The sequence below is a fragment of the Hordeum vulgare genome, chromosome 3H (assembly GCF_904849725.1).
Source record: "Hordeum vulgare subsp. vulgare chromosome 3H, MorexV3_pseudomolecules_assembly, whole genome shotgun sequence".
Lineage (NCBI taxonomy): Eukaryota > Viridiplantae > Streptophyta > Magnoliopsida > Poales > Poaceae > Hordeum > Hordeum vulgare.
In genome coordinates this window covers 597,702,230-597,729,967 of record NC_058520.1, presented here as the reverse complement: position 1 = coordinate 597,729,967, position 27,738 = coordinate 597,702,230, and the positions used below count along the sequence as shown (strand labels likewise).

The 27,738-nt window shown below is 45.0% G+C and overlaps 2 protein-coding genes and 2 pseudogenes across 2 annotated transcripts; 2 read left to right on the top strand and 2 right to left on the bottom strand.

The window, feature by feature from the left end:
• Positions 1-4,340: 4,340 nt before the first annotated feature.
• LOC123442183 lies at positions 4,341-5,428 on the bottom strand (annotated as a pseudogene).
• Positions 5,429-8,751: 3,323 nt separating this feature from the next.
• LOC123442182 lies at positions 8,752-9,541 on the bottom strand (annotated as a pseudogene).
• Positions 9,542-10,150: 609 nt separating this feature from the next.
• LOC123440946 (germin-like protein 1-4) lies at positions 10,151-11,478 on the top strand. The gene is made up of 2 exons (XM_045117483.1): positions 10,151-10,332; positions 10,432-11,478. Exons 1-2 carry the CDS (start codon positions 10,206-10,208, stop codon positions 10,983-10,985), a joined length of 681 nt encoding a protein of 226 aa, XP_044973418.1. The 5' UTR covers positions 10,151-10,205; the 3' UTR covers positions 10,986-11,478.
• Positions 11,479-14,693: 3,215 nt separating this feature from the next.
• Positions 14,694-20,849, top strand: LOC123442181 (F-box protein At3g54460). The gene is made up of 8 exons (XM_045118250.1): positions 14,694-15,133; positions 15,804-18,317; positions 18,405-18,612; positions 18,699-18,950; positions 19,028-19,087; positions 19,876-20,006; positions 20,319-20,433; positions 20,525-20,849. The coding sequence occupies exons 1-8, from the start codon at positions 14,694-14,696 to the stop codon at positions 20,690-20,692; spliced, it is 3,888 nt and encodes a 1,295-aa protein (XP_044974185.1). The 3' UTR covers positions 20,693-20,849.
• The last annotated feature ends 6,889 nt before the right edge of the window (positions 20,850-27,738 follow it).

Sequence of the window (27,738 nt, the reverse complement as noted above, 5' to 3'; positions counted from 1 at the left end):
AGGAGCTGCGCCAGATCAGAACCCGCAGAAGCCGATCCCTAGAAAAGCATATTCCGTGAATATACTTGTTTACGGGTCCATTATGCGGGGCCTGCATCTGTGCCAGCCCGCGTCGGCCCGCAAAAGTGGTTTTGCGTGAACTGCAAACGCGTTTTGCGGGCCGGCGGGATGCGAGGTCTGCTAGAGTTGCTCTTATATCATTAAATATACTTTTGATTTTGTATTTTAAAAAGATTTATCTTCCAAACCGTTATCTCAATTAATGACCCGTTTTCATCACTCACTTTGTCACGACGAGATCTTCAAAATTAGATCACATGTCGTATTGTTGTCAATGTAGCAATAGCAGATCCGGTTCACCCGGCTCTGATTCGTCATCCCCGAAGTTGGAGGTGAGGGACGGCTTGTACTGCTGCACCATGGCGTCAAGGTGGCTTGGAGTGGGGGAGAGAGCGGATTCGGGGGGAGGAGGGGGCGTGAGTTAGGTAGGGGAAAGGAGGGCGAAGTGGTAGCCTTCTATTGGCCACTGTGAGAGCCATCAATGGGCACACTTCGCAATGAGAAACTTTGTTGCCCTCGATCGCCTTCCAGCCTGCTCACACAAAAAGCGGGAGATGATGTCGGATGGTGTCCCTCCAATGTGCCGCCGCAAAAATCCAATGGAGCAACATTTGGTATTAATGCCTAGTTGGTTGCTCGCTTGTGGTGCATCGCAGGTTCCACATCTTCAAAATTCAGCCGTGGCGCGATGAGGAGGAAGCTGAAACTTCCCTCCTGCACAGGCGATTACGATTTTGAGCGAGCTTCACACCGAGCTTTCACATTTTTTAAGGGGTAAAGCTTTCACATTCTTGAGATACTAGTAAGTTTGCACGTGCAATGCACGTCTCATTCGATTTCAAATTTTGAATATGCAGATCTTTAAATTCTAATGAAAATACATCTACTAGCAATTCTCTATGCAATGATTGTTGCACAAGAAAACAGTCACTGGTCATCCATGAAGCTTTGCCCTGCCCCACCCTCCTCCCTCGCATCGCCTCCCCTGAGGTGACTCGGGGGGCAAACCATAGGTCAATGTCACACTTCCACCCTCCCACTCCCCCTCCGTCGTCACTAGAGGTGCTCGCCAGCTCGAGCGTGCGGCATCTAGGACGCTGGCAGTGGGGATCGAGCGCCTTCGTATTCGTTGAGGGCCTCGGCGTCCGGCGCGGCAGCTCCGATGGGCGGTGCTCGGTGTGGCCTATGCATGGGTATTGCTGGGCTAGTTTCCTGGTCATGCGTGCGTTGGGGGTGGTGTTCGCTGGCGTTGCGACGACCCCGCCCGGGTGTGCTTGTGCATCATGGAGGAGCTTCATCCCCGACCCCGATCTACTCCGTTCCGTTCGTGCTCGGGCTCCTAGTGGCTTCGGTTGTCGTCTTCGGAGCATCGACAGGCAGATACCAAAGGGAGGGATTCCAAGGGAAATCCTTGGCAAGTGCAGCAGCCATACCAAAGACGACGTGTCCCTTCCTGGAGGCTTTGGCGTGGTTTCTCCCCCTTCCACCCTCCCTTGAGCACAGGTGAAACCCTACATCCCCTTGCTTGGACGACGTTGGTACTCGATGCGTGCTCCTTCTTGAAGGCGCCTTCTGAGGATTGCTCGTGTGGGGTGGAGCTGGTGGTGGGTCAGTGTCGATGTGTGGCAGCCTGATCTTCTCAGTGACAGCCAACCTGTGTTGTCCATGTTGCACAGGGTCCCTGCCACCAATGTGGATGGACCAGGGGAACGGTGTTCCTTTTTCTGGCGTCGGCGATACACTTTCTAGTGGGAGCCTTGGGCTCTGGCGGTTCCAATCCTCGACCAATGTTTGGTATTGCCCCTCTTCGGCCTCCTCCATGGATCTTCGGCTCCGATCAATGACTCGCGGCCATCATCTTGTCTTGCGGCTGCATGCGGCAGCGCTCTAGCGATTGGTTCCGTTTCCTATGGGTATGTTTCTGCTGCTCTCCTATGGTCGCTCAACGCCTTGGTCTGGGGTCTTGTGGATCCTCTCTACCGGTCGACGGTGCAACACCCGTCGAGCCCGGGTGAAAGGGTTGTGGCCTTTACGACGGCAAAGACACACCTTGTGTTGCTCTTGCTGGACCAGTTGATTGCAGTGAGTGGCGCGATACAAGCATGATGGTTTTGCTTTGGTTAGCTGGTTTGGCATTGCGGTGGTTGTTGGCAATTGTGTATGTTGTTTCCTTTGAGTCGTTCCTTTAGCATTTTGTATCTTTGTTCTGCTTTGTTTTCTCTTCTTTGTACTATCTTTGTAATCCTGATCGGTTGATGGTTTTGTTAATTCAAAGTCAGGGTTATGTGTGAGTCCTCTTTGAGGCTCGGCAGAAGCCTTTTCTCTAAAAAATTATTGTAGCATCTTCCATATACTATGCGAGTTTGAAACCTCGTAGGATCCACTACTTCGGAAATCACAAACTTGCATAAAGCTTATATCAAAATTAAATCAATTGACATAAATTTCTATATTTATGAATTAGTAGAAACCTATTTAATTTCATATGCATATAGTGGGATACCAGTCACTATTTACCATGTTGGACATTATTTGAAATTGTATACACGATGTTCATTCGAACAACTCATTACTTCATTGGTTGATGAACAGGAAAAAATGATAGGGGAAAATACATGCTATTAAGTCAATTTGTGAACCTTGATGGTGATGATAGAGTGATATCTGTCAGCTGTGATTGTAGTTAGGTCAAAATTAGGTCATTTATATAAGATTCTGCTCTGAGAAAATAGTGGAAAAGAGGAATATGAAACATTAGCACGGAGTTGTATGGTCTAAGATCTCGCGGTGTAGATTTAAAAAAAGGAGGATGACCCCGTCCTCTGCATCTGACCGTGCATACTATCATTTTATTAATTATTCACAAAGACCTTACAAAGTAAAACATCAGTAAGTCTAAAGTCGTTATCTTCGCAACATATGTCGCTAATATATCGCTACTCTTATCCACCTGATGAAGGGGTGCGCATTGTCTGAGTCAAATACCAAGACGTCACACCAAAGCCTAACATCTAAAACATGAGGCTCGAACCAAGACGCATTGCCGGGTCTGGGCACACACCGGTCCGACGCACTCTCAGCGGGCACCACATGTGCACGTTGCAAGGGTCGTCACCACCGTGTGCCATCGATCCATCTTTGAAGTAGGTACTCACGCATCCACCTTGCCAGGCCTGCCCTCGATGCCGCCACGACGCCAAACAACGCCACCTCCCTCAGCCCATCCATCATCATGCATCTATCGCCGAGACCCCACTACGCCACACCGCCGAGCCCTGCCGCCGTCGATGCGGTATTTGCCCCGCAGTCAACACGTGCTCCGAAACAATGCCCTCCGGAGGGAGAACGCCACGGAAGACTCCATCACTATCATATCCGGGAGAACCAGAGCTAGGGTTTCCTCTAAAACAGCCCAAGCAAAGTGAAGCAAACCGTAACGATGATGCCTCGACACGAAAATGACGTCAAAGATGCCGCCATCGTCCGCCAAGACCGAACTCAGCGTGATTTTCACCAACGGTCATACCACCCCGACCCGCAGCCGACGGGAACTCCGAGGACCTCCAGTGAGCCTTCCATGGCACATGTATTGCCCCTGTCCACCTTCGCCGCAGGCCACCATCGTGCTGAAGACAACACCCGCCACCGGTCCATGCCGAGTGCAGCCCTCGCCGCTGCGAGGCGATGGATCTAGGCCAGGTCACCGCCACCGCCAACAAAAGACGCACGCCACCTGCAGTGATTAGGCACACAACATGCTGCCAGAAGGAACTGTCAGGAGTCGAGTTGCGCCGCTGCGAGCCTCCAAATGACGACGCCCTAACCCATCTACTCCGGCCCGCGCCGGATCTATGCGCAAAGGGGGGCGGAGATCCCTTTCACCGCTGATGCTCGCCGGGCTTCTCCTGTTCATGCTTCCTGGCGACGGCAGGGGAGGGGAGGGGAGGGGTAGGGTTGGTGCTCGACGGTGGCTAGGTTCCTCCCCGTCATCTACGGGGGCGACGTGGGAGGTCAAGGATCAGCACTATCATGATAAGGCTACCGACACCTTGTTGAATTGTTGTATTGAAGTTTGATCGATAACCTAACCTGATATAACAGTCTTGAAAATCAGGGAAAATATGCTCCGGATTAGTAGATGAGTACCATTGATATGCTCATCCTCAGAACTTGAACCTTCTGAAAAACTCAAATTCCAGAGAAGAATGCTGTATTCCGAGTGTATGTGGGTATGATGTTTATGATGAAATTCCTGTGAAATGTGCTCTGCTCTAGTAAGGCTAATGGTAGCTACACCTGAACGTCATGTAGTAAAACGATGTATCTCAGCTATATAGAATGCAACAACCAGCTAGAAAGGAAGTGCACAAAAATGACTCTGTGAGAGGGAGAATATTTCTTACCTTTGTATGGGAGATTCAGGAATGCTACAACGATGCGACGCGAACCACTGGATAAGGAACGAGTTAGCGGCATGCGCCTCGCCGGCTACGGCGACGGCGGCGCAGCACTGGAAATCGCGGCATGGCTCCCGAAGTCGCTGAGCAAGCACGAATGCCTCCGCGAGGCCTTGCTGTCGGCTACGTGAAGCAGCGAGGCCGAGGTGGTGACCACGGCGGCGAGCTCCCGCGCGTTCTCCTGGAAGAGGCGGTGGCGCCCATCGAGCAAGGAACATCACACGTCGTAGCCGTCTCGAAGGCAGTGACCGAGCTTGCGGAGTGCGTCGACATGGCCGAGCGTCGCCCCACGCGCGCACAGTGCAGTGTCAGTTCACAAGTCACGGTTGTGATTGGTGCCACCAATGTGGTTGAACTCGAAGACGGCCAGCGAGTAGAGCGCCTCCCGGTGGCTACCCATCGCCGCTGCCGCCTATTCCCGACTCCCGGTTCCCTAGGCATTAGGACCGGATCTGTAGTACACCAAAAACAATGGAAAGATCGATCAGTTAGGCCGTTACGATGGCTAAGCACAAAGGAAAGATCGGGAACGCGCGCGGTTGATTTTGTATGAGGTAGCATGTGTCCAGGCTACCGGCGCTGAAGGAACCGATCGGCAGAGTCCGACCAGCGCACCGACGGCAAGGCACCCCCGATGACACCTTGGCAAGAACAACCTTGCTTTGACTCACCAAACTCCCTGAACCTATTGTACCTGCACGCACATCCGAACAACTCTCCGTGAGAACTCTGACCCATCCAAGAGACGATTTGCATTCATAAGTGCATGTACGCGATGATGGCGTCGGCAAGGTCGACAGACGACCGAACACGACCACATATGTAAGTATAAACACCAACAAATGATGCAGCAGGTCCTCAAACATGTCTCCGACGGCAGTACACCCCGCCGCCAGCGACAGTCCCTCCATCACCGTCCTTCGCCTCTTCTGTCGATGCATCTCATGGTAGCGCACACACCACACCTCGTCTTCATGCCCCCTCCTTCTGCGACGCGAGCGAAGTGACGGGAGGGGCATGGCAGGGGCGGCAGAGCCAAGCAGCGGGACGGGTGGGGCGGGACGGAGCGGCGGCCAGCGTCGGGAGGGGCCAGGTGGGACAAAGCAGAGCGGCGGCAAGCGGTGTGGGGGTGCCGGGAAGAGCGGTTGGTGAACATCGAAATACGTGTTGTTGGGATTGCAGAGAGGAGAGACGAAGCGGTAAGGATTAGAGTAGTGGGGTTACGATATCGTTTCGTTGTTTCGTTATTCAAGATTATAGACCATTAGATATGGTAATCAACGGTTAATACGTTTAGTCTGATCTGCCTTTTTATGCTTTTAATAGTAGAGATAAAGGTTACAAGGTTGTATATGGAGCGCCTTTCATAAATTATGGTGTTCTAGAGGCATATAGCAACTTTACGGGTGCCGTTTTAGCCCATTTTTTTTGTTTTAATGGTTAATTAGCACGATTAATTGGTCCAATATTGCAACTCTGCTAGACCTTAGTACGTACTGCACACTTTGCGTTTAGGCGAATAGGCCCGTGCACAAAATACATGTGAACGTGCACGTCATCTTGTAATAATAAAACGAAAGAGGCATGCATCGTGTCGTCCTTGCTGCACATACGTTGAGTATAACTAAAGACGTGTGCCATACTTATATGTACTAGCAAAAGAGCCCGTGCGTTGCAACGAAAAAGAAAATAACACACGCTCTGAACGCAATATATTTTCATATGGCATCACATTTGTGTTGCCGACTATGGCCTCAGTGCTCACACAACGAAAACGCGTTTGAATGTACAGTCACTCAGAATAAGATGAGAAATATGTTATTTCTTTCCACGAGGTTTTCCAACGGTGTGCATGTGTGGTTAACGATGTTTTCTTTTCTCTCAATTTGATTTTAATTTAATGGATGTTTATTGCAATTCGTATCGTCGCCGGAAAGAGAGAAACAAAAGGACCGTGCACTACAGATTAAGTTATTTAAGAAGTATTCAACAGCTCAAAATAACATCCTATTTAGATTCTACACATATTATTTAATCAAATTTCATATACAATATGTTAAAATCGGAGTTATGGTTTAAAATATATGGCTAATTTTGTTTTAGATAAAATGTGGATTGATTAACTGAAAAGTCAGGTTTTTTTGTTAAACGAAAAAAACGTTTCGACTGACTTAAATACGGAGAGCGGGTTGATTACATGAAACATCAGGAAGTTTTTTGAAAAACACAAAAAAAACGGTTCGGTTGTGACTAAAAATTAGACTACGGGTTAATTATTAAAGAAGACAGGGACTTTTATGCAAAATAGCCACGACGGACGACAGAAGCCGTCGGTGCTTTATTATTAGGGAGAGATATATTATTAGTATAAATGCCCGTGCGTTGCGCCTGGCGAAAAAATAGGCATAACGTGCTTCATATGTCATTATGCATCAATTTATATATCCATTTTAATAAACATTGACAATATGGTTAAACGTGGGAATTTTCTTAATTTTAATAAAAGTTAAGATTTTAGCAAAAGAGCATGTACTCCCTTCATTTCTTTTTAGTTTAGAAAATGGTACGTGCGTTGCAACTGACAAAAAATAAATCATATTCTCCAATGGTCATGAACAAATTTTGTTGCATCACTCAGGTACACTATGATTTTTAATTTCATGAAATCATGAAGATGAAAAATTAACTCGTGCGCATATTTGAAAGCGTGAACATTTTTTTTAAACTCGTGCACATATTTCACGACCGTCGGTGAGGACGTGAGGCTACATCGCTCACACCTTGCACCAATATTTGAGCCTCGAAGTACAAACACGGTATGATCTGATCTGATATTTGGTATCGACAACCGCATTTCAAAGCGAGCATAAAGATACATTACATCCCAAGATTTTGCGTTGGGCAAATACTATATGCCTCTTAAATCAAAGATTATGTTTCCAACTAATGCATCAGATGTCTTGCCAGCAGATTCACAACACACATTGTCATCTTAAATGTGAAACTATGTGAGAAATAGGAAAAGACCAGCTTCAAAAATGAAACTAATTCATGGAAGAATGGTCGGCCCAACAAAACTTAATAACTAACCACCTTCAAAATGATATGCTCCTTCGAGTCGTCTCAAATTCAATCCAATCAAAAAATTTCGAAAACCTACATAGGCCACCAATAGGTCAAGACCTTCTTCATAAATGACTTTAAGCTCTTATTTGCAACATAATGGATTTAGCTCAGGTGCTACTGAAACGAAATATCCATATAGCTATCTTATCAGAATCTATTTTTTGAAATACAAAATGAGATGCACATGGTATGAAAACAACTTTAGGTTACTTTTGTAGTTAATTAGCTGAAAGCTAAAAATGTAGTCGTCTCATGATTTGAGTCAAATTTCCTTTCTTCATTATTTTACCTTCACTCGCATAACAATTGGACTCGTGAACATGTCGTGTAGCTTCAACTCATCGCCTCCTATGACCATGTGATTAGTGATTTCTGAACATACGCTTCCATTCATTTGTTGTTGGTAGGCACATATGTAGTAACTTCATATAGTGACTTCATACTTTGATAGTTAGTTGCTCATATTCATCAACAGTATGGTCGAAAGAAGCCATTCAACAGAGTGTGCTAGCAAACAATAGAATGGCGCCACATCCTAAGAATGAATAAAACTGAATCCACTGTTTCAAAATAAATAAAGTATATGATACCTAGTTCCTGCACATACTGCAGTTCAATCAAACTACTAGGCATGTTGCACTATTTGATGTTCATTCTTCAAAAAAGAGATGAAAATGGCAGAAAAATGGGCATTTAGCAACCCGTTCTTCTTCCTGCCCTCAACACTGGATACTGAAATTTATAGCAAGGTATGTACAGGCAGGTATGTACAAAATAAAATAAAATCAGATACATATGTTTAATGGTATATGCATGATCGATCCATGCCCTGGGCCAACCTATAGATACAGTAACAAACACTGCTGAACAGTAGCATAGCATCTACATTCAACAAAGGAATTTATGTTCACATCTCACGCCATGGTGTAGCCTCGGGCTTGTTTACACCACATAATATGTTGGATACTGAAATTTAAAGGGAACGTACATGTATGTACCTTGCGTTGGGATCTCGAGTCATCATCTCCCTTGGTTCAACATGTTCTTCTATGTTCTATCCTATCATGTGGAAAGAATAACGAATTTTAATTTCAACCGAAGAACAGCTTCAGTGTTCTTCAGTGCACACGACGTGATCGTCTAACAAGTTCTGCGCCGCCGCTGACTTGCGAGTGCCGCACCGGTTCTTCTTCTATTGCCCAGGCTCCAACGGGGACTCCAGGAACTCCATGAACCAGCCCCCAGCCTCGGCCTGCATCTGCTTCGCCATCCGCAGCGACGACCCCAGAGGCGAGCTCGCCACTGCTGCCACTGCCGCAGACGACCTGTCATCACAGCGCCGAGGCACTTCCTGCCGGTGCTCCAGCTCCGGGCACCACCGCCGTCCTTGTACGATGAAGGGTCCTGGAGCGTACCCGGCGCCAAGGACACCGACTTGGACACGCCCCCAAACCCAAGCAGGCCCCCATTGCCTCCTGGAGTAACAGCAACGAGCACGTCTCTGGTGGCCGCGGCGGCCGCCATCTAGGTGGCTGCCTGGATCGACTCGATGTCGGCCACGACCTGCGCCGCCTCCTGCTCCTCCGCCTCGATCGATCCACCCTGTCGCTGGATCCACGTCGGAGCAGCTGTATTCGTGGTCTCCTACCGCGTGTGCCGTCGGAAGGAGGAGGACCAAGAGGAGCGCCAGTTTCTCCTCTCTAGCAACCGGCTTCCCCGACCTACCTCCAGCCTCCTCCACTACGCCGTAAGAGCCGCCTCACGCGGGATTCGACGGGCTGGGTTCGCCGGCGGCGAGGGGGTCGGGGTGGGTGGGGCGTCGGCGGGCTGGCGGGGGCGGGGGCGGGGGGCGGGTGCGGGTGCGGGGCTGCGGGCGGGCGTGGGGCTGAGCGAGCCATGGGGAAGACGTGCGCGGGGTGGTGAGGATTATATTTTTGTTAAGGTAGGGTCTTTTTTATATGAACCGGTTGTTTTCTTTATTTAATCGTCTGATTTACAAAGGGATGCAAAAAATCGGTGAAAGAGCTAGCGGGAGGAAGTGAGAATCGTACGAGGTCGAATCATCACGACGACGGCAGATTCCTTTAATAGTAGAGACTAGCTTACTCTGTACCAAAATATTTGTATATACAGAGGGAGTATATAAGATGCATGCATGCGTGACGGTTTTGCATGGATAGTTGGTACGTACGATATGGTTTGCACCGTCAGTGTAACGTGACAAGCAACACTTTTTGTCCTTGCAAGTAAAAGTATTAAGCACTGCTCACCGTCGCACCTCCCACGTACTACGTCGCCTAACAAACTCCACCAACCCAAACGATCGATCAAGCTCGTACGTACGTAGCCTCCTCTTCTTCTAGCTCACACTTGATTGCTCTCATTAACTGTAATGATCACATGAGACATGACAGATACAGTAGACGGTTTTCATTAGGGCTTAACCTACTACCATCACATCTATAAATACCACCTCCAAGCACCCCCTCTTCACCAGGCCGAAAGTTGCTCACCAGCTCACGAGCAAGCGAGGTGCAAGGACCGAGGGACCAACTAGTGGTCATGGCCAAGCTTTTTGTTGTCCTCGTCGCCGCCCTCTTGGCGCTCCGTGCCGCGCCGTCGACGCTCGCCGGCGACCCCGGCATGCTCCAGGACCTCTGCGTCGCCGACTACAACTCCGTCGAGGGCCGTGAGTGACTGACCACCAATTCTCATTTCATTGTGCATGCAATGCACGAACGATCGACCACTGACCTGAACGCATGCGTGCGTGTGCGTGTGCGTGCAGCGCTGAGGGTGAACGGGTACCCATGCAAGCAGGCGGAGAACGTGACGGCGGACGACTTCTTCTACGCCGGGCTGGCGAGCGCCGCCGACGTGTACGGCGGCGGCAACCCGATGGGCTCCGTGGTGACCGCGGCGGACGCGGAGAGGCTCCCGGGCCTCAACACCCTCGGCGTGTCCATGTCCCGCGTCGACTACGCGCCGTGGGGCGGCACGAACCCGCCGCACGCGCACCCGCGCGCCACCGAGATCCTCTTCGTCGCCGAGGGGACGCTGGAGGTGGGGTTCGTCACCACCGCCGGCAGGCACATCACCCGGGCCGTGCCCAAGGGCGGGGTCTTCGTGTTCCCGCGCAGCATGATGCACTACGAGCGCAGCGTCGGCGAGGCGCCCGCCGTCGCGATCTCGGCGTTCGACAGCCAGCTCCCCGGCACGCAGAGGCTCGGCGAGGCGATGTTCGGGGCGGCGCCGGCGGTGCCGACCGACGTGCTGGCCCGGGCGCTGCGGATCGACGGCGGCGTGGTGGAGAGCATCAGGTCCAAGTTCCAGCCAAATTGAGTAGGTCCTGACTCACGACCACGTACGTGCGCCAAGCGTAAACGCGCATGAAAAAAAAAGAAGAAGAAGCGTGTGTACGTAAAAATTAGCGTGTGGTTCATTTCGGCGCTTTGATTGCACGGTAAAAAAAGCGTTTGTTCGTTCGCCTTTTAGGTGAAAAAAAACGTTATTTGTTCGTTGTTGAGCTATATGCAGGTATCGATGGTTTTTTTTTTTTTTGAGGTATCAATGGTCTTTCGTATGATGTCCTAAGTTTGATGTAATATTTGCAACGTGAGTTAATGTAATAAATAAATGCGTACATGAATATTGTTGTTTTTGCGGAAGTGACCATGGATTTTCGGTGACTCAATCCACACAAAGTTGTACTTCAGCTCCCCTCAAACAAAAAGTTGTACTTTAGTTGTTTAAAAAGTGAAGATTTGCTATTCCAACTTCAAAAGCATACATATTTTTCTTGAAAGATCCAGCAAATTTCTAGCTTGATTTGGATTTAGCAGGAAGCAACGGAAAAATGACATTGGGATGGATCTGAAGATCAAAGAAAAAGAACCCTATTGTCTGCAGAACAACATTACACTCGCGATAGACAACGCATGCAGCTTGGATCCTCATGAAGAAAACTAGGAATGAGAACTAGACAAGTTGGCGCCACGAAGGATCATCGAACGGACCGCCTGTCGCCTGTCATACGTATTTTTGTCAGTCGTATATCAAAACTACATACTCCTAAAAGTATTTGATTCCCCTGCACTCTAAAAATATTTTTGAATGGTGGGCATCGCTTCTCGTACATGATAGTCATGTGAAAATGATGATATGTTAGTATTCTTATAAGGATATAAAAGGTCCCCGTGAAAGAGAGAAGATAAATTTCGGGAAAACGGACATTCTTGATCCTTCATGTATCTAAATCGTCTACTTGGTTACTTGCCACACTAAAGGTAAATTTTTTATGCATGAAAATTCTTCTCACACATCACAGTCTTGTGTGTAAAAAACATATTAGTAGTAAAAAGCAAATACATAAATGGTGAAAGTTCATGAACATTCTAGAGCAGCCATCAAAACTTTCTTTGAATTTCTGATTGCAGAAAAATAAAATAAAAAACCTTCTTATAAACTCATGGCATGATCTAACATTTCTGTTGTTTCTACTTTTTGAACCTCAAAAAGTCAAAATGTTAGTACCACCTTAGAAATATGCCCAATTTTCTAGAATATATACCTTTATTTTATTTTTTGTAAAACTACCTACAAAATTAATGGGTTTAATTTTATTGCATTTTTTGTTGACTTGACTTCAACACTTGGAAGGCCTGTTGTAGATCGTTTGAAACCATATCTAACATGGCAAGAAAATACGTGGGGATTGTATGATATGGACATATGGTTAGTATCATCTATACATAAGAGAGTCATCCTCACTAACTGATTTTATCTTAACTTGCAAGCATGCCACCCCACCATAAGGCACACCTCAACATGCAATCATGCATGTGAAGAGACCATCGACAACATTGAATCATGCATGTATTTTATTTCCCATTTTATTGTTCTATTTATATCAGTAAATATTGTTATGACTATACATAATCAAATATTTTAAAGTTTGGTCCACTTGTTATCAACCCAAATTTTCATCGACCAATTCTGGCAGCAACGCGAGGGGTATCGTCTACTTAATGCAATGATCCTTCTGTTCTTTCAAAAGTGAAAGTTTGGTGTTTCAACATGAAAAATAAACATTCTTGAACCTTCATATATTGAAGACGTCTAGATTTGGTTCCTCACCTCACTCAAAGAAGAATTTAAGTACACTATGATAGGTATTCTTACACATTACTACGTGATTAAAATACTACTAAAACAAAATAATAGAAATATATGTTCATGAATATTCTAGAGAAGTCCTAAAAAAATTATATGAATTCTAAATTACATAAAACCTAGAAACATGAAAGTAAAACCACAGTGCTACCTAGATTTTAGTTGTTTTTAATTTAAAAACCGTCAGAGTCGTAGTGCAACTTATAGAGTATGCATGCGTTTTTTGAGTCTTGTCCAAAACAACAACTCTAAAATTCTAGTGAAACTATGGGTTTTTCTTCTTTGTACTTACAAAACTTTTTGGCTTTACTTCCACGCGTGCAAAACCACAACGCGTAATTGTTATGACCAGGTTTAATCTATATCTAATAATAAAGGGGCTATTACTTCTGACGGTACGTCACGGAAATTGTCTCAAAGTTACAAAATTTTACACACGGGAATCTCTTACCTGGGCCGGTCCATGCAGTAGGGACAACCTATAATGCGCTCTGCGCGATGGCAGAACACGCAGCGCGCCCATGTCCGGTTGGCCTGTTTTTATTTTGCAATTTCTTTTTCTGCTTTCGGTTTATTATACGGGACTTCAAAAAGTCCTTAAAATTAAAAAAGGATAATTTTGAAACAAAAATATCTAATAATTCATAAAATGTTTGGGGATTAAAAAATGTTCACGATTTTGTAAAAGAATGTTTGCTTACATATGAAAATGTTTGAAATATCGAAAAAAAATCCATATATCAAAATATGTTCATGATTGTTTAAATAGTTCATGTATTAGAAATGTTAATGGAATTGAAACATATTTCGACAAGTAAAAAAATGTTCGTGAATTCAAAAATATTGTAAAAATCAACACCTGTTTGTGACTTACAGAAATATACGTAGTAGTTTATTCATTCATGAAATGTTCGCTGATTGAGAAAATGTCGATGAACTTCAAAAAATGTTCGTTAAATTATAAATATATTGCTAGATACAAAAAATGCTCGTAAATTTGAAATATTATTTATTACATCAAATAAATAGGTAAATAAAAAAGATCGTAATTTTTAAGAATTGGTCAACCAATTTGAAAAAAATTGTTCGTCGATTATAGAAATGTTCACTGATTCAAGAAAGCTTATAAATAATGATCAAAATTTTAGAAAAATGTTCACAATTTTATAAAATGTTAATGAATTCAAAAAATGTTCTTTATTTTGGATTTTCTTAAATTTATACACGTGTTCATGAATTTGAAAAAAAATCTCGATTTTAATTATGTGCACGAGTTTAAAATAATGTTCATGATTTCAGAAAATCAAGATTGATAGTGTGATGATGCAAAGTGTGGTCATGAACATTGAAGATTATGATGTTTTTTTCTTCCCTTGCAACCGCCTTTTGCTATACATAAAAAAACAGAACAAACCTAACGATTTAGACGCTGGAGGAACCGAATTGCCTGATTTAGTCTTAGAAGCCAGTGTGTCGAACCTACACTTTGACGATATATCTGATGAATCGAAAATGAAAATTTCCTTGTTCGGTAATACTAATACTGTAATAATAAAATCCCTGTGCCATCGGGCCCCGCAAACGTACCGTCCCCACCGGTCATAAGCACACGCCGGGCCACACGGGTACACCCGATCCACTCAAGACTCCGCCCCGCGTGGGTCTCCCGGTCGTTACGCCACGCCTCCCTCGTCTCCCCTCCCCTCCCCTGCCGCCGTTCCCTCTTCCACCTCCACCTCGCCGCCCCGCCCCCATCAGCCCGAAATTCCCGCGCGATCCGCCGCGGCGGCGACCCAATGGGAGACCACTAGAGCCCTAACCCTAGCAGCAGCCACCGCCCGCCCGCCCTAAACCAATTGACCCGCCGACTCGCCCGCCATGGCCGTGGTCGTGGCTGCGGGCGGCGGGGACGCCGCGCCCGCGCACCGGAGGCTGGGCGGGTACCTCCGCGCGGTGGTCTCCGTCCCGGCCGCCGACTCCAAATCCCTCCGCCCGCTCGCCCCCTGCCCGCTCTCCGCCTGCGCGCCGCTCCCCGACGACGCGACCGGCGGGCGCGCGGGCCTCGCCCCGCGGGGGCCGGCCAAGTGGCGGGCCACCGGCGGCGGGGGCACCAGCGTCGTGCGCCACCTGCGGGCCCTCGTCGCCGCGCGCTGCGTCGAGGTGGAGGGCAGGGTGCTCCGCGTCGTGACGCGGGACGCGGAGGAGGAGGCCAGGGCGGTGGTGCTCGTCGACGTGTACCTCCCCGTCGCCGCCTGGTCCGGCTGGCAGTTCCCGCGCTCGCGCTCCTCCGCGGCCGCCGCCGTCTTCAACCACCTCAGGTCAGTGCCGTCGTCCCCCCCTTCCTCTGCGTCTGTTTCCCCTGTCTCTGCCCGGTGGAATTTTAAATTGCCACTATCGATCGTCTGCTTCGGATCAACGCGTAGAGCCTGGCAGGCGGGATTCTGTCATTTTAGTGGGGATTTGTCGCGGTCACATGCTTCTCACGCCGGGAATTTAGTGCTGCCACTGTCGGTTCTCTGCATTTTGCGATCAATTTCTTTAGCACTGTTACTACCATTAGCTCCCTGCCTTGTGTAACTCGGGTTACTGCAACTGTGATCTGAGGAATCAAAAATTTGGTCCTCCTATGTTCTCTGCATTTGCTGCTTCGCAATACGTCAAATTTACTAGTACTGTACTTCCTAGTCAGTAATGCACTTGGCTTGCATCTCAAGTTGTGATGGAAGTTTTTGCAATTCAGGTGTTGATACATCACCATGATTTTACTCAAATTAATAAGAAGCTTGTGGGTTTGTCCCTGCAGAATTTCAAAAATTAGTGAAGGTAGCTTCCTTATTCCAGATGGTTACTGCATTTAAGTTTAGCTATCTTATCATGCACACGGTTGATCAGTACAGCAGCCCTTTGAGTAGGTTCGTTTTACTATTTCCAGCAATCCTCCTGTTGATGTCGCTTAACTCCTAGTCTAAGGCAATGTTCTTTTTGCAGTTGCAACTGGGATGCCAGGAATGCTTTACTTGCTTTTGATTGGACTTCTCATGACAATCCACATTCTGATGACCAGTATATTTGGAACTGCACCGACTGTCATGTCCTTGGCTGCGAGCTTCATCAGATACCATCTGTATCGAATAAGGACAAGTCATTTGACCTGCACGAAATCTTCAAAGTTCTCCCCAGTGTTAGGGTGGAGAAGGGGATGCAGATAACAACAATAGTACCAGATGTTATATCGGATGAAATAGGTATCTGGTCTATCCCTGATGATATATTGAGTAAGGTGCTGACTCGCCTTAAACCCGGGGATTTGATAAGAGTGGCGGCTACTTGTCATCACATAAGGACTCTTGCTGCCTCTATTATGCCTTGCATGAAGCTTAAGCTTTTTCCTCACCAAGAGGCGGCTGTCGAATGGATGTTGAGGCGAGAGCAAAACCCTGAGCCCTTAGCGCATCCTCTGTGCAAGAATTTCTGTACTGAGGATGGCTCTCCTTTCTTCATAAATGTTACCTCCGGTGAAATATTCACCGGGATTGCTCCAACCATAAACGATTTCTGCGGAGGCATGTTCTGTGATGAACCTGGATTAGGGAAGACAGTGACCGCATTGTCTCTTATTCTCAAAACGCATGGAACGTTAGCAGAACCTCCAAGAGGGGTGGATATAAAGTGGTGCACTCATAAACCAGATAAAAAGTATGGATACTATGAATTCAACACCGGCAACTGTTCAAACAGTTTGTCTGAATCAAAAAGACTCATGGGGAAGGATGTTGTTAAAGAAGATCCATGTTCAAGTGAGGTATCACATAATGGTGACTCTGTTCCCAGTACAAGGTCATCAAGAAAGAGAGGCAGGTTAGTAGACCCTGGTCTATCGACGATCAACATGCATGTTTCAAGTGAGAAGTCACCAGAATCATGCAATCCACATCCAACGCCAGCTACTCAAGTACTAAAGGTCACCAAAAACTTGAAAAGTGTTAGGAAAAACCTCATGAATGCTTACAGCAAAGATTCAGTTGGCAGTAAAAGGAAGAGAGGCACCGTGTCTGAGTTAAGTGAGACATGGGTTCAGTGTGATGGTTGCAGAAAGTGGCGGAGGTTATCAGATGGAACTGTTCTTGATTCTACCACGGCATGGTTTTGCAGTATGAATACCGATGCTGCACGGAAGACATGCACTGCTTCAGAGGAATCCTGGGATGTCAAGAGAAAGATAACCTATTTGCCAGGATTTTACAAGAAAGACGCGCTGCCAGGAAATGAGCAGAATGTATCATTTTTCACAAACATATTGAAAGATCATATTTCTTTGATCAACTCGGAAACCAAGAAGGCTTTATTGTGGTTGGCACAGCTTCCTCTCAGGAAACATCTCGAAATGGAATCAGTTGGTTTGACACGTCCAGTTCTAGATGCACGTGCAACCACAGGCAAGGGTGCCCGCCCATATTTCAAGTTATTTCAAGCTTTCGGTCTTGTGAGGAAGATTGAGAAAGGTGTAACTCGGTGGTATTATCCATCTATGCTTGATGATTTGGCCTTTGACTCGGCTGCACTTGGAATTGCTCTTGAAAACCCGCTGGATTTAGTGAGGTTATATTTATCTAGGGCGACCTTGATAGTTGTGCCTGCTAATTTAATTGATCACTGGACAACACAAATACAACGTCATGTCTCTTCGGATACACTTAATGTTTATGCATGGGGAGATCATAAAAGGCCGCCTGCTCACATCCTTGCTTGGGACTATGATATTGTCATAACCACATTTAGCAGATTAAGCGCAGAATGGGGACCAAATAAGAAGAGCGTTTTAAAGCAGATCCATTGGTTTAGGGTAATATTGGATGAAGGGCACACTTTAGGTTCCAGTCTCGCCCTGACAAACAAATTGCAGATGGCCGTTTCTTTGGTTGCTTCAAACAGGTGGATTTTAACTGGTACGCCTACACCGAACACACCAACTAGTCAGGTTGCTCATCTTCACCCCATGCTCAAGTTTCTTCATGAAGAAGCTTATGGTGAAAACTACCACTCATGGGAGTCTGGAATTCATAGGCCCTTTGAGGCTCAAATGGAAGAGGGGCGCATTCGTCTTGTGGAGCTACTTCGGAGGTCTATGATTAGTGCAAGAAAAGCAGATCTCAAAAACATCCCTCCTTGCATAAAACGAATAACATTCGTAGACTTTAGTGAGGGGCATGCAAAAAGTTACAATGAGCTGGTTGTTACTATTCGCCGGAATATACTGATGGCTGATTGGAATGACCCTTCCCATGTTGAATCACTTCTGAATCCCAAGCAGTGGAAATTTCGTACTACTACTATAAGAAATGTCCGGTTGTCTTGCTGTGTTGCTGGGCATATTAAAGTAGCAGAAGCTGGTCATGATATACAAGAAACTATGGATGAGTTGATGCATGGGGGTCTTGATCCTTCTTCAGAGGAATATCAATCCATAAGATTTGCTCTTTTAAATGGTACCGATTGTATCAGGTACGAAAGTGTTAAATAATAACTAAAGCATGTTATCTATCAATCAGATAATCTGACTTGGTCAAACATTCATATTGCTACCTTCAGGTGTCGAGATTGGTGCCGCTTACCTGTTATAACACCTTGTCGGCATCTGCTATGCCATGATTGTGTAGCTTTAGATAGTGAGAAATGCATAGAATGTGGCAACAATTACGAGATGCAGTCTCCCGAAACTCGTGCACGCCCAGAAAATCCAAACCCAAAATGGCCAGTCCCAAAGGATCTAATTGAATTGCAGCCCTCATATAAGCAGGTCTGTACTCAAAACTATGTGACGCCATGCAATTCCTCCAGGCACTTTTTTCTCCGAGTATTTATTTTCTCCATTGTATGCAACAGGATGATTGGGATCCAGATTGGCAGTCAACGACAAGCAGCAAAGTTGCTTATTTGATCGAGAAGTTGAGAAGTTTGCGAGAAGCGAACAGAAAACATTTGAACTCCACGAATGTAACCACTGGTGCTGGTCTTGCTAATAAATCGTCTTATCAAGACGATAATAACCCACAGACCAGGTTACCACAGACATTGCCTGACAAAGTAATTATATTCTCCCAGTTTCTTGAGCATATTCATGTGATTGAGCAGCAGGTAAATTGTAATGCCCATACTTGTCTTTTATTTCAGAGTATGACATAGTTGGTTATTAATCATCTCCTTCTGTTCAGCTAACTATTGCTGGAATAACATATGCTGGAATGTACAGTCCCATGCCTTTAGGCACTAAGGTATGTAATTCTTCTTTCTTCTACCTGTAATACATATCTAGGTAACTGGTTGTATCGTGGACATGGAGACATGGAGTATGTGAGCTTGAGCTCGTATGCACCCTTGCTACAGTAAAATCGAAAAAAAATACTTAAATAGTTCAAAAGAATCTGATTTTTTTTGGCAACAAAACATTGATATGTGTTTCACATGGGTGCCAATTTTCGTGGTGAAATGAAATTTGTGGATGTCTCGGCAAAAAATTAAAAATCATACTCCCAAAAAACTGTTTTTGTAAGCATTTTGGAGCATTGATTTAGTTTTATTTGCTGTGACCTGCATGAATGTCATTTTGTCATGAAATTTTGCACGTATCTGAAACACATATCAATGTCTGTTGGCCAAAAAAACCAGATCTTTTGAACTTTCTATTTTTTTTCGAATTGTACTGTAGCAAAGGGTGCATGTGAGCTCGAGCTCACAAGAGCACTTTCGGTCGTTATCGTGCTTATCTTTCCCCCAAAAGAAAACATTCCTATTGAAGTTAGATATGCCGAATGTTTTGGCCTTTTTCGGCCTGGTGAACCTTGCTGGTGATCATGTATACCACGTGTCCCCATCTTGCTCTCATCCCTGACCCTTCCTATGTAATGTCCCCTTCCCTTCCACTACCCTGATGGCCTGAATGTCATCCTTTTTACAATGGAACAAATTTGTCTGTCTAATTAGGGAAAATACGGTAAATCATTGGCATATATCTCTCGAAACATTTAGTGACTGATGTGGGTATTGGCATAATTCTTTTCAGAGAAGTGCATTGACGAAGTATAAAGAGGATCCAACATGCATGGCTTTACTGATGGATGGCACCGCAGCACTGGGTCTTGATTTGAGTTTTGTGAATCATGTTTTTCTGATGGAACCCATATGGGATAGGAGGTAATCTAATTGCTCAATTCCTGACATACTATCCTTTGGTCCTGCATCAAAACAAAACACGATACATTTTTTTATTAGGATGTGTAAATAAATGTAGAAATGGAATTGACTGCCAAATGCTATGAAGTTAATCACCATGTTCTCCTGCTTTACCTCTTTCACCCATAGGATAATTTGTATTCATAGTGGTGTTTGGCACTCTAGTAACCCTTTTGGGAGAAGATTTCTTATTACCAATCACATTGTGACTAGTTGTCTGTGTATGAGCGACCTCTATTGACGGATGTTGTTTTTTCTTCCTCTGATTATTAGTATGGAGGAACAAGTTATTAGTCGCGCGCATCGAATGGGTGCAACCCGTCCAATAAATGTTGAGACCCTGGCCATGCGCGGCACCATCGAGGAGCAAATGCTCCAACTTCTGCAGGTTTGTGTGGATCACATTGTTTCATAGCATTTCTTTGCGTAATGTATCATCGAAACCTGCCGATAAAGTGTATTTTTTTGCCCGCGTGCAGGACACTAGCGCTTGCAGAAATATGGTTAACAAAGGTGCAAGCGGCACCGAGAATGAAGGAGGGGCTCGGCCTCACCGTAGCCTACACGATTTCGCTGAAAGTAGCTATCTGGCGAAACTCACCTTTGTGAAGGGATCTAACACGACGACATGCATGGATGCATGCTAGTGCTAGTATAAATTGAAGTGTCGCCAGAAGTTGTTTGTTTGTTTCCTTTGTTTTGAGAAACGATCGAGGTCCTTCAAGTCATTCTTTTGCAGCAGTAAATAATAAACAGAACTCTGATGGTCTTTGGGTGGAATATATGTGCCTTTTTTCCCTTTAACCAACTGCATCTGCATGCGCTCTTGTTTTTCCCATACGGCTGCAGCGTCGTCGATAGGAGCGTATGATAGAAGATGTACATACTTGGTTTCTTATAATAACAGATGTACATAGCGTATGATAGAAGGTGCAGTGGACACGCCGGCTCAGCTCGGCGCCGACAACCAATGTGGCGGCCGCTTGCAGGCATGCCACCTTGGTTGAGGTGGTTTCCTCCTCTTTCTTTTTTGGCGGCAACGACTAGCTCCGGCGCGGCCAGGACAAGGTGATGTCCTTGCGGTGGTGGATGGTGGAGCCGGGAGCCGGAATTGTCGAGATATAGAAAAAGGCGAGTTATTTACTCAAATCCGTCACACTGAGGTTAGGATAACAATTTGATACCATATTTGAACCACTGCATAAAAAAACCACGTGTTCTGTACCTAACGTGTAACACGGAGCACTGATGCTTCAGTTTGATCGTGAAAATAGTGAAACCAATAGTTGGGGCCCGCCTACCGGAAAGACGTGGCGTGGGTTGATGGACACCGTTAGACGGCAATACAAGGCCGTTCCGTGACTTGTATTAGGTCTAGCCACCACCGTTTCGACCCGTCTCTCCCCCCCCCCCCCCCCCCCAACAATCCAGTTTCCTCCGGCACTCCCATGGCCACCAGCTCCGGCGGTGACGATGGCGGTGCAAGTTCTTCCGGCCGTAAGAGGCATTGCCCGCAATGGCTCACCATTGGCCTGTTAGGCCCCAACCCCCGATAGCGGCTGCGACTTCGATTCAAAATCGTCAGAGGAGGCGATGAAGGCTGATGCGGAGGCTGCGGTGCAGAGTGTTGCCGAGGTGCCGGCCAAGTCATTGGAGGGAACGAAGTACTCCCCTATGCTCCACCGCACCGAGGTAAATCTGACTCTGCCAAAATATAGGGTTAGTTCTAGGAATAAGTATGTAGTCTAGTTATTTGATTGTCTCCTTAGTACTGAATTTGGTATTATGTTTACATTAACTTATTATCCACTGAACAAAGATGCTAATCAAAGTCTGAAATTAGTATTGAGGGTTAGACGCTAGCAAGTACTGAATTTGACATAAATCTCTCAGTGGTTGTTAATTTAGGTCTGAGTTTTATGTTATTTTTTGATTCGGCTACTTTACCGAAATCCACTGCTGAATTTTGTATTGTCAGTATATTTTTTATTACTGCATTCAAATTACTGTTATTTTGTTTTGTGCATTAGTCCTAAAGATCTATGGTCACTATATTTCCAGTTTTCTGGGAAAAAGTTTGCTCTTTTAAAGATGTATGAGAGAGACATCACTTCTGGTAGTTTGCTTAATGTAATGATCAGAAATGAATATGGTATGGATGATCCATATCAAACCCTACACTGGCATGAATTACTTATCGAGTTAATTTGTCATCCCCGCATACAATTACCTTTGCTTCATGAAATAATAAACCTGAGGTGAGACTTATCGACATCTAAGTCAAGCAATTCTTGATCACAATCCCATGGTATTCTCATTACCGATTATGTCATTTTTCTTGTTTCCTTATTCCGGCATGCCCGTGATCATATCACACTGTGTCCGATCAGACGATGATGGATACCGAAATACCGAAAGAGAGCGAAGAATATCTCTCCATCATCGGAGGACTGAATTCCAATCTTGAGCTATGAAGTCCATACTTATCCGATGCACCAGAAAGTTGTCGTTATGATGATCTTATGACGGACGAATTATGATGAACCCCAATGTACACCGTCACCATAAAGGTACTTCATACTCTCATAGTCTAAGGGAGTGAGTATGTGTTAACGTCTGTATGATTACAACTATAACTATGTGGTGGTGCGATCTCGAAGTATATCATAAGTTGGGTCTTCCAAACACCATTGTCCGTCCAACAATGCGTGTTCATTATTTCACACATGCAATCGGGTTTCCTATGAATCTCGTTTATATGCAGATTTGGGAACTATTGCAATTTTGCACAGAAAATAAACATTAATCATAAAACATGGAAACAAATAATAATATTTATTATTGCTCCTAGGACATATTTTCAACACCATGTCCAGGTTAAAGTGATATTTGGAATGCATTCATGAGATCTTTATTGGTTGCCCTTGCAGTCTCGGCCTCCTGCAAAGGAGTTGGCGGGGATGGGTTGAAAGAAACTGTTGTAGTTGGACCTTTACATTATTTCGCCTCGCCATGTTGTCAGTTGCATCCTCCGCTTCTTCCTGTTAGCACCTTGCATATCTTCAATGTAGTTTTTGGAAAATTGTCACTCCACTTTTTTCCAACATGATGGCTTCTTTGTCGGTGCCTCCTTCATCCCCCACCATTATCTTCTCGTCAGTAGACTATCCTTCCTTACAGTTTCACCACTCCTGAGAAATTGCACTATCTTGGAGCCTCTCATCCTTCCTCCATGGGGGTTGGAAGGTCCTCGCATCCGCTTACCGATTATCAGCTTCATTCGAAGGGGCCAACCATAAGTTACATTATCATCCGCCCTTAGTGGACAGGGGTTTTCTATAGCAGGAATTTGCAAATATTGTGGCCTAAAGAAAACAAAATAAACCACGTGATGTGAATCTCTCAAAATTATAGGAAATGTATATAAGACGTAACTTCGAAAGGGCAGTAGTTCCATGAAACGGGAGTTAGAGGCGGATTCTTGGGACCATGAGGTATGCCAATGTCTTGTTCAGTTGTTCTTATAATATAATGATATCATCATTGCATGTGTAAACTTTTTTTAGATAAACATATTACAAAGATAGGCCCCTCACATATGCGCAGGTGCCCTTACTCGCTATGAGGCCACACACACATACTAGCCCTACTGGGAATGTATCCGGTGCACCGGTTGTCATTGAACATTTTAGAAATTCTGAAAGAAAATCCAGCACATTGCACACCGTCAATATATGTTGTCCCAAAAATCCGTATCAAAATTTAAAATATTTCTTGAGATACAAAAATGACAAATTTAACATCATTGTGATAATGGGTCAAATCTAAATTAGCCCAACTTATGTTATGTACCATTCAATGTTGAATTTGTCATTTTTATTTTCTACATGCTGCATTTCGAATTTTGCCTTGCAGTTTTGTGACAACCTACATTGATGTTGTGTGAATGTGCTAAATTATTTTCAGAATGTTTTAAAAGGTTTAAGTCAAGGTGGCAACGGGGATGGGGATGACCGGGGATGACTCCACCATCCCCGCCCCGATCCCCATCAATTCTCATACCCACGAGCCCCGTGAAGCTTCGCAGGGACAAAACACCCCCCATCCCCGTCAATAACGGGTACCCGGTAACCGTCGGGTATCCATGAGGATCTCAAAAGTGACTAGAATAGGTGAGATTGAAGAGGGCACGGTTGTTGGGAGGGGTGAAGAAAAATAATTATGTAAAATATCTAAGTATTAATCTATATATTTTATATTTATAGTATGTATGACATAGTTTTTCGGGTATCCATGGAGTCCTACGGAGGGGATTTGATCCCCAACTCCGCCCCATGAGACTAACGGGTACCCACCAGATGATACCCATGGGATGAATTTGTCTCCCATCCCCGCAGGTATCCACCCCGAGTGAATATTACCACCTTGAGGTCTAAGTGTGCAGTGTTTGTTCAATGCATGGGTAGCACCGCAAACACAGGTGCAACAGATATTCTCCCTATCCCTACAGGCACCCCGAGAGAGGGCAAAGTGAATTTTTTGACCCAAATGCGAAACTAATTCATAAACTGAACTATGTTTGAATTTTTTTCACACAACTGACCCTTTTGTGTGATGTCTTTGTCTTAGGTGTCACACTACACCGTGTGGCGTCCGACACTATGTTGTGTGACGCCTGAGACCTAATGTGGCGTCTAAGGCATAGACGCCAGACTACACTGTGTGACGCCTAAGACAAAGACATCACACAGTATAGTATGACGTCTGAGTGTCGGACGTCACACAAAAGGGTTAGCTGGATGAATTTTTTTAAACGTAGTTCAATTGATGAAATACTTTGGATTCTGAGTTAAATTTGTCAATTTTGCCTCGAAAGAGTAAATCTGGAAAGCACGTGCGCCGAACCTTGTCTCTCACTGAACGATGATGGAATAAAACCAGAAACGTGTGTTCCGCCACAAGGAACCTAGCACCCTTCGTGTACCTGTAAACTTGATTATTGATAGATAAACATGAACAATTGGACGGCTGAACACAAACAAACAAGAATGACCGTTCCATCCCCTCCTCCGTGTAAGGCAAAAGGACCCGTGACCAGTTTTGTCCTCCCTCTTCCGGCGAGACCACGGGCTCTCTCCTCCGTGGCTGGTTATTGATAGATTCCGTGGATCGCCAAGGCTAGATGTGTTCGGTGAGAGTAGTGATTAATACCTTGTGGCTTTTCGATGAGCTCCCTTCGGTGACCGTCGTGAAGTGGTGACGACGGTGGGGAAGGAGAGAGATCCAGTAGTGGCGGCGGTGGACTTCCCGTCGCTTCAGTGCATCCCTCTAGATCGGATTAGGGTTAGGAGTGGGGAACCAGTGGCAGCAACGAACCTCGTAACCCTTGCCATGGTCCCCACTTCCTCTACATATAGCACTGCGCGACAGGGGCCCACCAGCCTTGCTTGGGCTGGACGCCCCCGATCAGGGCGTGAGTCAAGGTCCAATGGGCCGTTGGGCCCATTGAAAAAGAGATCAACCTAACATTCTCCCCCTTGATCTCATCATATACTTTTAACTTTACCCGTTTCGTAACAGATCAATACATAGGGCATGTTTCATCGTCACAGCTCAATTACCGATGGAATCAGACAGCCACAATGTACCTCTCTATTTTTGAGACAGATTCTTTTAACCTTGGGCCCTTTGTTGTCCGGAAATATTAGACTATACCATAAAACCCATGTCGACTATGTGTTCTCCGAACACATTGGGCTGTAAGCCTTTGATAAACAGATCTGCAAACACTTGTTTGTTGTTTTTATGCTTCAAGCATTTTTCCATAATTCCGGACTTTCTCCTTCACAACACGTAACTCTTTGTCAGTGTGTTTGGCATCAACACTTGACTCGTTGTGACAGGAGCGAAAGAACTTAAAATGGTAATCGTCGTTGTCAACCATTATCCACTCCGGGTACAGGTAGCCTTAACCATGTTGCCCGTCCCTCAGCCTCATATCAAGCTATAACATATCATTGCATCACACTGAAGACAATCGTTTTACTCATTTGGAGATTTTCCACACAAAACTTCGAGTATGAAAGTTAGCGACAATTGTGGATTTCGCTATACATTTCACAAGTCCTCCTTTGTACTCACAATGTTTTGAGAGCACTTATTTCTTTCAGCATGAGGCCGATATCTTTGAATCCATTCCATTGATTTATCTATGGACTGGACATTGCCAAAACAACCCGGATATATACGTGAACTGTGTCAGGGTAACATCTTGAGCTTCCAACAACTGAAGCATATGGTACCATATCCGTTTACAATCTTTTCTTATTAACTTTTGGAACACCATAGTTTCCACTTCCATTACCCTTGACTATAAGAACAGGCGTAGGTTTTCTCGTATGCATACTTTAGAGATTTTTCTTAGCATGTCCATGCGACATTCCTAATACCCCCTTATTTATTCTTTTGAACTTTGAGGACAAAAACTTCTTCTCTCCTCCTGCAGTAGACTGATATCACCACTTGCAAGTAGGACGTCATCCACATGCACAGGAATTGGGAAACGAATTTCCCATTCTATAACTTTGCATGATTACAATTGTCCTCTCATTTTCTTTACACAAAAATCTTTCAATTTAAGTCATGTTTTACACCTTTACATATTTTCTTTGGAGTCACATTTGCCTTGTAGACCCTTCATAAAGTCTATGTTAGTGAAATTCGAATGATGGAATTTCACTAACATAGACTTTATAGTAGTCACAAGTATCTGATTTTCACATTCCTAGAGACCATCAAAATCTCAGGTACTGGCACTTCTTTCATATGGGATAGTCGTTGCTCTGTCATTGCCAAGAGGCAATTAATTCTATAGTCACCCATTTCTAAAAGGCAATAGATTTTACAGGGACCTGTATCACAAGATCCCTTGTAGAGCTAACAACATGTGTTGTATAGGTCATACAACATGCTCCCCCAGATTACTCCATTTTCACTGATGAAATGGCGTATCTTTAAACTTTCTTCTTTATGGCACTTTAAGCACCACTGTTGTATTCCTTAGTCTGCTTTCGGAACTATAAAAGATCCGAAAATACAACTGTTTCTTTTCTTTAGGGGTATCATAATGACGGTATTCTGATGACTGTCGTACTCCCCTTGACAATCATATTCTTCATTTATGGATCACTTTAGATGCATAATGTGCATCACATCATCTAAAGTACACAGGAGTCATGAAATACATTACATTGTATTTCATGTCTCTTTCTCCCCCTCGAAATGTGGCAAGAACTTTTCTGCCACAATTTCGAAACCCATTCATAGCTCTTGTGAAATGAGGAAACTTCGATTATCTAGCTCATTCGTCTTATCTCTTCATGTAAAATGAAGTTATAAGTTAACTAGTATGGGAGTACTTTTTCCTCATTTCATTTCAGAAACTCAACAGAGTTCTTTATCATTGTCTCTTTGCAAGTCACACTTGCATATCATTCTTGTCTTTAGGTTCGTCTGTTACTTTTATCCTTTCTGAATTTAGTGATTGCATAATGACCGTTACACATAAGGTGTAAGGTCGATAATAGGAAAGCTTAATAGCTACTCCATACTTTTCTCCCATGGTGGGACACATTAACCGCACATGAGTCATCATAACTTTCTCCTGTCATACAGGATAAGACCTTTGCCATAA